The 13,402-nt window shown below is 32.8% G+C and overlaps 1 protein-coding gene across 4 annotated transcripts in view; it reads right to left on the minus strand.

Moving 5' to 3' along the window:
- The window catches only part of LOC144834595 (autism susceptibility gene 2 protein homolog), a 135,180-nt gene that overhangs the window by 3,305 nt on the left and 118,473 nt on the right, over positions 1-13,402 (minus strand). For 2 of the 4 annotated variants that reach the window (XM_078689458.1, XM_078689456.1), the window contains 8 exons: positions 9,492-9,831; positions 7,585-7,823; positions 5,513-5,566; positions 4,519-4,724; positions 3,111-3,209; positions 2,087-2,152; positions 1,600-1,717; positions 203-361 (listed from right to left, as the gene is read on the minus strand). In XM_078689458.1, the coding sequence (XP_078545584.1) occupies positions 203-361; positions 1,600-1,717; positions 2,087-2,152; positions 3,111-3,209; positions 4,519-4,724; positions 5,513-5,566; positions 7,585-7,823; positions 9,492-9,831 (1,281 nt within the window). The remainder of the gene's footprint in view (positions 1-202; positions 362-1,599; positions 1,718-2,086; positions 2,153-3,110; positions 3,210-4,518; positions 4,725-5,512; positions 5,567-7,584; positions 7,824-9,491; positions 9,832-13,402) is intronic. The other 2 variants (XM_078689457.1, XM_078689459.1) reach the window with 2 other exon arrangements.

The following is a 13,402-nucleotide window of genomic DNA, read 5'->3' on the forward strand; positions in this document are numbered from 1 at the left end:
GGTATCAATAAAGCAGATTAAAAGTCAAACTACAGTAAAACCTCCTGGAAAAATATCTTTTGTGTCTTTACACCTAATTTGAATAAAAAAGAAAAATGTTTAATCGATTCTATTATACAATAATTAAAGTTTTCTATTTGTGACGGATTATTAAAACTTCGATATACGATTTATATATTGAAATAAATTGTTATGTTTTTACCTCGCTTACCTAAGCCGTTCCTAGGTAGTACTGGAGTGCCAATAGGCCCATAGCTCTGAGGTCTTGGAAATGGAGGCATCCCAAGTTGTCCAGCACTTTGAGCAATAAAACCACTTGGGTGAGGTCCTCCAAGTGCAGAGTGTGGTCCAGATGGGCCCCCTAAAAAATAGAAAAAAGAAGATATTATACATGGTGAAAATACACATCAATATGTATAAAATTCAGTTTTGCATTGAATACACAGTTTATAGTTACTAGCAATATACCAAGTTACTAGCAATATACCAATCTTAATGTTATCAGTCAGTGGTTTAAAGCCTTTAGGGCACAATATTCTTCAACACTGAGCATTATATGTGTTTTGGTAGTTTTTTAAAAATTTTTTTATAAATGGTAGAAATGAATTTAGGACGTAATATTATTGAAAAATATATTATTAATAATAATAAATAAATATAATATAAGTATTTTTAGTAAAACACTTTAAATCACCAAATGCTATGAATGATAATAATACATTGTGCTTATTAACTTTATTCATTCACTTTTGTCTTTGTTTTTGTTTTATTTACAACAAGCAAAACAACCAACTGTCTTGTTATTGCGGATGTTGGATGAATATAATGCAAAACAAAATTACATTGACAGAAACCGCCTACTATTGCTTGCAGTGAACAATATGTTTATCCCCTACAAACATAATGCATATACAGTAACCTATCAATACAGTTTAATTTACCGTACCGCATTAATAAATGCACAAGCTATACATGCACAGCCTACTATGAATTATAATTCTAAGAAGCATTAGAGTCTTACTACAACATTTGCTACTTAGTTTTATAGAGATAAATGATTCTGAAAGTGCAATAGGATAATGCAGGATTTAAATTAATTATCCTTCTTACTGCTATTGGGATATTGACTTTATTACCTAGTCAACTGAAAATTGACTAGGTAAATGTTTAGTTGACTAGGTAAATTCTTACTGCTATACTTATTGGGATATTGAATTTATTACCTAGTCAACTGAAAATTTACTAGGTAAATTTTTACTTGACTAGGTAAATTCTTACTGCTAGACTTATTGGGAAATTGACTGACTGAAAATTGGCGAGGTAAATTTCTGTTATGAATTATACTAGTGTATACACCAAGGTGTATCCTTGCCATTGGATTGATTTATTTAAATTGTTTCCCATTACTACTGCATTTAAAGCTTTTTTTATAATTTTAAAACGTGGTAGGCCTGAATATTGCATGAGGTGAAGAGATGCTCTCTGTTATTGTTTTGCCCTTGCGGCCAAATCAGCTGCCTCCCTTTTGGATAGTTGCATTTTACAAATATTTATATATACAACTTTAGAAGACTGATCATGTAAATATTTTGTTATTACCTGGTGGAAATAATCCAGGTGGAGCAGAGTGCTCGCTAGGCCTCTGAGGAGGCATCAGTTGAGCTGCTGGACGAGAGAATATATCAGGCTTTAACTGGTCCTTCTGGGCTTCTACTTTCTATAGTTAAAAGTACATAATATATTATAAACTTAAATAGAAATATTACAATGCATCTGGGTAAGAATAAATTATATCAGTCTTTGGGGTGCACTAATATAAAACAAAAATGCTATTGAATTCTATAAAACAAACATAGAATCCTTTCGTTTAAGATCTTACAGAATTAGTAAATTATTATCTTACTTGCAGAAATTATAGAATAATCTTTGCATTTAAAGAAAACTATATTATCATAATTTGTCTAAAATAGGGGATTGTTTCTCAGTTGTCATTAAAGTTTTTTTGTTATAATTACAACATAATTTGGGCATTTGACATTTATATTTTTGATCAAATTGATAATATTATATACTGTGTATTCTGTACCTTTTGTTGTTGGTGATATATAAGCCAGGCCACAGTAACGTGGGCTGCACACCACTTCCCTTGTTTCTGTAAAAATAACAAAAATGAATACACTGTTATTAAATTAATACATAGTAACAAACAAATGTAGTAACAACATCAAATCAAAAAGCGTAATAATGCATTTATTTATAATATACTATCTACTATACTATTTTATTGTCTGTGTGACCAATCACTGTGCAGTGCTTATATTCGCCTCTGCCTAGCATTTATTCACCAACAGAAAAGTTGATAAATACTTAATAGTTTCTTTTTAATGTATTCATCAGTATTCATTTATTCATGGTCAAACACAGTAAAATATGTACATGGTTTGAAATTATTTTTGTTTGTTCAAAGTTAAAAATTCACATAATGTAATCAAATGGTGTATTGCAAACCTTAATTTATTAGTGTTTATTCTTTGTGCAAACCTTTTAAACAATACAATACTTTCAATAAACAATAATACAATCATACAAATAGATCATATTTTGATGATTACCCCAAGGCTAACATTTGCCATAATTGTACCTACTTAGACAACATTTTATGACTGATTTATCCCCTCATCATCACCTACTTGCAAAGTTAAGCTCAAGAATTTAAAAGCAACCATAAAAGGCACAAGTTCAAACTTGAAAACTGTTGTATTGAATGAGGTAATATTCAAAGCACAGTGTACACAAAGAACATAAATAATGGAAGGTAACAAGGGACATTCCAAAAACAAAAGTTGCAATATAACTCCAACTCCATACAACTATTTTATAATTTATCATGCTTTTAAACTAAGTCTCATTTGAGGCTTAGGGAGTGGAGTTGAAAGAGTTGTGAGTTACAACCCTGGCACTAGATCACGATTGAAACCTGGACCTTGGGATTGGAAGGCAAGCATGTTAACTAAGCTACAGCTCCACTAACTTATCTTACATAATTAGTTTGTATAATGGACATTAATATGAATAATTATGGTAGATATTTGATTGAGGAATTTATTTACCTTGGGTTGAAATGCAGAGTTTGGAGGCATCCCTATTTGGCTTGGAACAGACGTGGGTGGAGGTATAGCAGGCAAGTTTGGTGGAAAACCAACACCGAGCTGTTTGAATAAAAAAAAAGGAACAAATATTTAATGCAACACATAATTCATGAAAATAATTGATTGATAATTGAGAAATTTATGATATGAAATATACCAACTGGTTAAAAATAAAGATTAATGTGATTATTTTCTAGTTTATTTTAAGTCGACATTACACAGACCATGACAAAAAATTGACAAATGTTTGCGATGTTACAAAATTAATTGCCAAATGACAAGCAGCTCAAGATATATTAATTCATGTTCCAAATTCCAAATTAATGAGCAAGATCTTGAACGATATAATCCTCCAGCTTACAGCAATTCCACGTTAATTGCGCGGCTGCATGCTAAGTCACGTAAGTCCCGCATCTCCTACATGCATCCTCTAATGTGTTTTTGACTTTACATCACTAACAACAACTTTTAGCATGAGGGAAGAGGCTCAAGAATGTGCTCGGAGGCTAAACTAGGCAATGGAGCGTCGACTATCAAATCTTCTGAGATGTAACACACAACAGTAAGTTGTCACGCGGACATGCGTGTGTAATCCCATCTTATTTATTGTACGTGCTGACAACACGTTTTTTAACTTATGAATGAGACTGTAACAAGCTTGTCTGGCCAACCACTCTGTGTTTGACATAACATAGCTATGTAATCAATCAATTTTGTTAAATGTCCACAGTGGACGCAGCGAGCTGTAAGTACAGTATGTTGTTTACGAATGATCGTTACATGTGCTTCTATATTGTTCCATCTCTACGATAATGACCTTATTATTGATAAGTTTTCAAATCATAAAAGGTATAAACAAGTTTAAATTTGTATGAAAGAGAAACACATTTTAAAACCACAGGGAAAAGACTATGCATCAATTCAGCACCTAAAACTTTCAATTTCTTAACTCCAATGCAGAAGGCGTTCTTAAGATAATTTTTAACTAGCCCATCGGGCCAGTAAATCCATAATCCTACTGGCCTGAATAAAAATTTGACTGGGCATCAACAGCTTCATCAAAAACTGTACAATGTTCGAAAGATTGTTGTACATAAGAATGAATATAGTTTAATAAAAATAAATTGATTGGCCAAACCGAGTATAGTCACTGACAAATTTCACAGGGCTCTCATGGGTTTTACTGGCCAGTGGATCTATGATCATTTGCCAATGTAAATATTTTTCATTCATTTATTTTGTCTCCATAAAAATACAATTTACAAAACATGGACAAAGAAAAAAAAAAATAACACAAAAAAACCAGGCAGAGACAGGATTCCTAAAAAGCGAACTTAATCACTATTAACTTTCATTGTCGACCACTTACCATGTGCGGCGGTGGCTGAGGTGGCACAAGTGCGCTACCTACCGGAGTGGGTAGGAATGAATGACTGTGCATGTGTTGATGCATATGATTATGTTGGTGCATGTGTGTCTCCGTTCTCATATAAGGCGGGGGACCAACTGACATGCTTCTGTCATGAGCTGCGAGAAATCGTTTGTCCAGCTCCTTCCGTAAAATATGTTGTTGGCCTGAAATGAAAAATAAAACATGTTTATTTATAAATTAATCCCTAACGTTATATTATCTAATTTGTTAGAACAGGTTGGCTGAATATAAAAGAACTTAATTTAGTATCCAAATGGTGCGGACAACAATTTATAATTACAATGCAACAATTAAATAAATCAAGGACTTTTAATTTAAGATATTTACATAATTTAATGATAAATTATTCAAAATATGAAGATCTAGATTTTGAAAAAGGAACCGTAAAGTTTTATAGCAAAAATGTTGCAATATACTAAATAATGCATGGAAATAAAAAAGCATGTGTGTATAAGCAGTTAGAGTTAAGTCGAAAAAAGTAACTTAAATCAAATAATCAATTTAAAGATATTTCCTATAATTAATGATCTACACAATGTAATTAAGCATGTAAAGCTGGCATTAATTATGTGAATTGTGTGAATTTGAGGGAGGATATGCATTATAGTGCAGTAAAGTAGTTTTTCAAGATTAATATACTGTAATGACAACATGACTTATTTGTACACATGGTGAAATTATCAATAAAAATAACAACTCACACAAGATATCACCTATACTATTAACAAACAATATCTGTAAAATTACTTTTTGTTTAAATTTTTTTTTACGGTTAAAACATCAACAAAAGTGATGCTCACAAACAAACATCAAAAGCACATACAAACTCACTGAAACTGTTAACAATTATAATTATTTGGTTCTTAATACTAGGCCTAAGTTAGAAGATAATATTAGAAGCAAAACGGGCAGTAGAACCACCTATATCCACCTTTTGTGTTGTTTAGATTCCGGTTATGAAGTTCCAACGGCGTGAGTGGCCCTTCTGAATAAGAGAGAAGTAGGGAGAGAAAAAACAAAGTGAAGTCAACCGTTCAAGCAGTATACGACGACAGATCATTTTAAATACATGTCCATCTGAAATTTCAGTAGTAATTTATAACATACACCAAGTAATAATCCAACAAATCTATCCAAGTGTTATTTCTCCATTTCAATTATAAACATGCACAATTTGTTATAAATTTGCGACGTTTAGTAGTACCGAACTGGCTAGCCCCTTCGGTTGTGTGTGTGTGAGCACTCCGAGAGCTTTTTCAACACGGCAGTGAGTCAACAGCCTAGCCGTGAAGCGTGCAGTGTGGGCCTATGGACACACTCAGCATTTGTGTTGTTTCTCCCAGCAATTCAGCTCGGAAACAGCTGTTTAGAATTTGGTTTCCATGTTTTTGATTAATTAACTACGTCGGAGTCTCACCAAGACTTTCACAAACATTCGTCAGATACTTGCAACGACCCAGCAGGTCCTAAGTAGGGTCAAGGTTCATTATCAGATGAAGATTGTTATCGTGAATGTCACAAAATTTCTTATATTATTAGGTAACCTTTTAAAGTTAATAATTTCACATGAACATTTTTATAAAGTTCAACATTGCTTTAAAGTTACAAGTTAGGAACAGGCTGTGACAGACGCACCATGCATACATCCAATAATAGTGTCAAGGGCTATACAAAATGCAATGATGTAAATAAAACAAACTTCCAATTACAATATAATTAGTAGTAAGAATACTGTGTATGCTTTATATGACATGTCATTTTGGGAAATCTGATACTGAACTAGGCCCACCCCACTTTATCACATAACCAGGCCAAATTTAGGACATATACTGTAAATATGACAAATTTAGTGTTAAAGTTTTTTTTCTTGTTCATGGTATTTATATATTTAAATTATTACGGTTCTTCAAATACAATTCAAGTTCAAATCAAAATGATCAGCAAAAGTTGAACAACATCACCTCATCATCAACAGCAATAATATTTAATGAAAAAGTGAAAAAAAGTAATTGTTGGGATACAAGCAGAGGTAGGAATATGTTTGTACGACCGGCTTCTAAAATGTTCTAAATCTTTAATCAAATCAACCAATGATGTGGTTATGGTCTAAAAGATAGTGATAGTTTTATTTTGTCATTTAGAGGTAAACTTATAGCTAAATATATACATAAAGCTTCTCCTGGAATCATTAAAAAAATTAGATTATATTTCCTTCTCATTCTGGCTCTCTCTATATATTAAAGAATAGGGTCTTATCTTAATAAGCAACTTCGATAACTCCAGAGGGCGCCATATTTACAAGGTAAATCGGGAAAAAAATGTCCATGCCATAGTGTGGTGATGTAAACTTACATCATCGCGCTAGCCTAGGGCCTAGATGGAAATGTTTGTCCCGATTTACCTTGTAAATATGGCGCCCTCTGGAGTTATCGAAGTTGCTTGTACCAGTGGTAATACTAATTCACAAATGGTAATAATTTAAAGGATATTAAATACTAATTGCATATAATGTGTATACTAAAGTGCACAAAGCAGTTCATAGTAATTGGCTACCATCACGAATAATTATGTGCAAAATAATTTCATATACCACCAGCAAAAAAGGATTATAATTTATAAATAATGGATTCAATCAATTTAAATTAATAACGAATGCACATTAATGAACATGAAAATTAATTAAATCAACAATCTGAAAAGTGATTCAACAAATTAGTTTAAATATTTGTTGAAATTACACAAATAAATATTTCAAAGGGGCAAAAAAATGGAGGAACTATTATACCAGTAAATATTGCACTGTACTATACCATGCCATGTTTTCTGTTTTCTTTTGGAAAGAATTGAGAAGCTTTTGGCAAAATATGAATATTAAAAATGATACCAAAAGCAGAATAGAAAAGTAAAGGATGACAAAAATTAAATATGGATAAATTTATGGATGAATTTATGGTGAGAATTTCTGAGTCAAAATGCAGTAGTTTTAGACAAAATTAGACTTACTTGAATAATTGTAGCCGGTGTCGGCAGCTGCAGCAAACGGGGTTTGATTGTGATTGGTTGGTGACGTCAATGGTGGTGGAGGCGGCAGAGAGGGTGTGTACATATTACGCTGCACTGAATGATTCGGTGGTATTGGCGATGAGTGCGAGAAAGTCGGTGTCTGCGACGGTGCCGAATACGGTAGCGTCGGCGTAGACCTTGACAGATGCGCTACACTCGGGGTGATAGATTTTGTGACACTGTAAAATTTTAAAATATACGGTTTAAAGTACAGTACAAATGCATCTGGCAACAGTTGTGATCAAGTGAACATCAATAAAGAATTTCATATTAAACAGCTCATTTAGTCAATGAGATATATTTCATATTCATAATCAATAGATTAGTAATCTTTCTAATTTACAACTAATCCCTGCCAGCAATAATAAAACCAGTACTTTACATTTATAATTTTGATAACAAAGAAAATAAATCTAATAATCAATAAGGTAAATTATTAAAAAACACAGGAAAAAAAAGAATATTAGAATAGTGTCATAAGTGCAGGGTGTCATGTCACAAAATAATTTTGTTTTCACAAATAAATATAGAAGTTTATAGATTATATTAATTAATCTATGGTTTATATAATTTTATGCAGTGTTTGTCCGGAGAAGCATCGTACTGGTAGTATTACTGTATTTAATTGCTATTAATATATAATAATATTTAATTATCATCCATAATAAGTAATTAGTAACTTTACTATTCTATGGCAATGGTTTACATTTCAAGAGCATACTTATTAATAATAATAGAGTCCGTATTTGAAAATTAACATACAAACAACATTATAAATTCTAATAATTTATTTCCCGTCATTAGAAACAGTCCTTGCATCTTTATTTAGTTTTAAAATTAGCAACACAATACAAAATACATGTAATAAAACCAGAAATATATGCGTCTTCCTGGAAAGTAGGCCTGTTGAATACTTTGTAAAACCGTTGTGCCCCATTTGTCAAGCATTTTTGTCATCAGACAGCGAGCAAATTGAATTAGTTATCTCATTATGACAAAAAAGGGTTGTAAAAAACTTTCTCTTTGCGTTTGTACATGAACATGGTGTTTCCAATTGTGATGTATTTCGTTTCTGATTAATGTAATTATACCTCACTGGGTGTTAGCATAATTGTTTTTGCCCCGAAGTCAAACAGAGAACTGCTGGAACGTTTGCTACATTTGACCTTCTGTTACACACTACCAATGTGTTTGTCAGAGAGAAGTAAATTATTCTCCTAATTGCATTTGCCTACAGACTGCCGGAGAGCCGCAATTTTGTGAAACTTTGTTGACATTTCTTTCTATTGAATTTACCCTTATAGAAATCCCACAGGTGATGGGTAGGTTTCGCTAATATATGTCACTGCATGAGAGAACAGCATCTAATTTGCCCAGCTGCTACGCTTGACCTTTAGTTGCTAAGGATCTACTTTCCTCAATCAAAATGGCTCCTAGGGCTTTAAACAGATCCCCAGGCTGACAATCTGTCGGATGGATCGTTACACTGCAATTGACATAAATGGAATCTGCATTTCTTGTTATATATCTCGTATAAAAACATGACATAGTAAATGACAGATTGACATATTCAAGCGTAAGTTCTACAAGAGAGGTCATTGGAGGAAATAAATAATATTTTCATAAAACATTTAACTATGATGTTGTATTGAATGGTAAATTTTTGTATGAACTTTTAATAAAGAGAATATAATTGAAAAGTCATATTTTCCTCACAATACTAAGAACCACTAATAACCCTTTTTATTGACATAACAACTGCTTAAATGAACTATTTAGTGATCCGATAACACCCTACACTTACAAGTGTTTTAACAATAAAAGAAAGAAAAAGTTTAAAAACTCACTTGGGCCAGCCGGGGGCTTTTGTAAAGCCTCTATTCTGTTCACTAAGTTCCCTCTCTCTTCTTTCCCTTTCTCTCTGAATTTCCAACTCCCTACGTTCCCTTTCCCGTTCCCTCTCCCGTTTCTCTTCCTCTCGTTCTCTTTGTTCACGTTCTTGTTCTAGTACACGATCTCTAGATAGTTCTTGTGTTACTGGCAAACAGGGCTTGATCGGCACCGAGACCGGTGCGGAAGCCACAATTGGGATATCCGGTTCACGTTGTATACAAGGCTCACGTTCATATATATCCTGACTCTGGGCATTTGTCTGGAGAAGTGGCTTAGGTGGTAACACTGGCTTATCTGTTAACGAAAGAATAATATTGTTAATATTGAAAACTGTATTTTTTCACAAAGAACAAATAGTTATGAATAACAATTTGATAAGAGATTAGATAAACTCGAAAACAACCCTAACTGACATAGAAACAAAACCCCCAGATGAACATCTAGTTTTGCTTACTGTAAAATGCATCGGTAAAAATTACAATATTATAGCCAAAAAGGAGACATAACTCCGCACATCAAATGCATACAACTAAAATAAATTGTATCAAATTCGAAATCCCTTTGGGAAAATCAAACCTAGCAGTTGAGTTTGTTGAAATAATTAAATTGTATAATTTAATTTTACACTTATTAACCCAATAAAAAAAGTACAGGTCTCACTTGATAATTTAATCAATAAAAAAGTCGGTTTCTATAGATACAAATTTGTGTCGCTGCTGCAATTTCTTAGAAATAGGTTTACGACTCCATAAAAATATTATTATTATTAATACATAGTGGGCTAGTAACACATTTTATTACAAACAGGCTTTACAAACGTAAAAAGGCTTTTCTTCTAAAGATATCGTTGATCAATGCATCATCGACTTTATAATCTTGAACTACATCTATTAATTACCAAAAGAACAATAATAATCTATGAGCATGGTGAATTTTTTCATTAAGTAATAAATATAGTTACATATTTTGGCATACAGCTACTACAGGATCGAAAACATGATCAAAACACAATACCTAGTAACTGGAACATTGGGAATTTCTAGCTGTACTGTGTAATTTTATAGTAAAAAAAAAAACAAAAAAAACAACGAATAACAATTAACATATTGGTCAATATGTCAAGTTTAGGAGTAACCATATCCATATTTTATTTACGAATTAATAAACACAATATAAATATGATGAAATCACCGAGTTAGCCACAAAAATTATGTTATAAATTGATGGTGCATGGCGAATGCCGATAGGTATGCTATCATGGGCCGAGCACACCAGGTCAGTAATAGTCTAAAACAGTTGTTTCATTAGCCAATTACGCCAATGTCACCTGTACTTTAATACCTCAATCTTTCTATGCTTCCGGTCATTGTGGTCCGACAAGGTTCAACATATTTTTCTCTCGGCTTCCAACTACGGACCCCGGCGAGGATAAATTGGCTGTTAACTCTCCACAACGATCCTAGCCTGAGACACTTGTAGCAATTGATCAGCGATGGATAGAGGTCTCGGCCTTAACATCATATTGTAATTACCGCTACATTAACTCGATGATCTAAAGGATGCTAGTCGCTAATTCGCCCAACTGTTTCAACAATGTTTGATATGCTGTTCGCCAGGTCACGCATGGAAGATTGACAACCTCCCGTCTACAATGGCTACTGTTTTGTTTTCATACTCTGGAGGCAGTATTTGCTAAGACTCCTAATAATAGACGTAGTATTAGCAATGACGCTAGCCCTAGGTGTGCGATATGATCAATGTATTTTGTTTTTCCACTTTCAGCTGATAAAGTCAATCTGGCTGCCCTTGGAGCGGCCCAGAGGTGACACCATAATACATTTAAATGCTTGTTATTTTAACTAAGCAGTAATAACACCTGTAGGCTTGTTTAATTTATTTCTGACAGACTCAATTAAGCTAGTTGCATTTAAAATCAGAAATGTTTTTCTTACTAATATACTAATAAACCTATGGGCCATGTTGGCTTTAAGCTACTCAACTCATTTGCATAACACAGAACCGATTTCATGATAATTTAGTCTTTAATTAACGAGTAATCTTACCATAAACAAAGCCAAAACCAGCTATGCAACTTTTCACCTTGAAGGATGGTGTTATTAACAATGCTGTGTTTGTACAACAAAACGTTCAATTATTTATTACAGCTTTATGTAAACTTTACAATAAAACAAAAACAAACAAATTAAAAGTACAATGCTGCCCTCAAGAGTAATTATTCATGATGTTGACTTTGTTACTAAAAACTTAAAAATTATCTAACTTTGAAACGTTCTTGTGAAACATTGGAGTACTGTTACCATTCTTGGAGCCGAAGAAGCTGAAGACACATGGCCGTCGAATTGACGAACACATATCACTGCTGGTGTTTACTCGAGATCAAAGTTTATACATTACTAATACAACAATTCTTAAAGACATTAAAATTGCATATCATTACATGGGCAAATAATTCAACATGTTTGCGATAGAAATAAAACCAAGTCATAGTAGTGGTAAGTGTATTGCTAACAAAATAAAAAAACTATTTTTTTTTTATTGGTTGAATTATAAATTTTTTAAAAAATTGGAAACTGTGATACAATCAGCAATAATTCTATTTAAAAATAATTATTAAGCTGCTGAATCTTGAAGGGCAGAGGAAGATGAATAATCCAAAAATAAAAATTAACTTAAATCCATCAGCTCTAAAAATGCACCATCATTCGGAAAATTAAGCCCTAATTAAATCTAGAGACATCGTTTAATTAATAAGTCTCGTTTAATTAGCTTATTTAACAACTTAATTAGAGGTTAAGCTGTCACCACAGAGTCTAGGTCATAATTTGTTTAAGTAAATTTCAACCTAGGCCTACATCTGTCTAAAGGTAACCTTGAACCTGGGCTTTGATGAAGTTATCTAATGCCTTCAAGTCATTCAGGAAACCATACATCAACCCAGAATCGTTCCCAGGTAGCTTAGAATTATTCAAGATTATTCAATTTACCCAACAATAGGAAAGTACTACAAAGTTTACTTTTTAAAAATATTAGAAACTACTGTATAAGGTGAACTGCCCATAACACCTTTAAAATAAACTGCTATTTTTAATTATGGCCACCTGTAGTATGCAAATATGGCAGATATACCATAGGGAAACAATAAAGACAAAAGAAATATGTACTGTAGTAATACCATTGCAAATTAGTTTTACTACCAAGACCCTGAGTAGCAACGTTAATGTACGATCTTTGTACACATAACAGAAAAATATCAAATGCCTTATTTTTAACTTATAAATAAAACTTAACAGTTTCATTTGGAAATTTAACAAAAAAAGTGTAGCATTTCAAACAAACACAGTAAATATTCGTATTTCATATCAACACGGTATATGATTTAACCCTACTAATTTTTAACCTAGAATCGAAAGTAGCAATTGTCATTTTTCACACATAACATGCAAGCACTGGGACTCCGCTTTACGTGTTCCACACACCATACATTGGCTTTAATTTGCAATTCTCGCCTACGTGAACAACTCTAAAGAGAGGCCGCCTCCCGATACATCAGATAACGATCACATACACACGGTTCCATCAACATTGATATGATCACATGATTTCCACGACTGAATTTTTTTCAACGAAAAACATTTAGGACAAACTAGTAGTGTCAGTTGAACACGTGGGGGTTGAAAACAATTCCACATTGCCAATCCTGAGATTTAACTTCCGTCTGGTAAATTGAATTTTTCCACCAAAACACAAATGTGAAATTACCACTTACGATCACGGTCAGAAGTAAATCAATGGCTGTATCCCAAAGGAGACGCCACATGTGTTGCCAATTTTCTCCCCTCATTCA

The sequence above is a fragment of the Antedon bifida genome, chromosome 2 (assembly GCF_963402885.1).
Source record: "Antedon bifida chromosome 2, ecAntBifi1.1, whole genome shotgun sequence".
NCBI lineage: Eukaryota > Metazoa > Echinodermata > Crinoidea > Comatulida > Antedonidae > Antedon > Antedon bifida.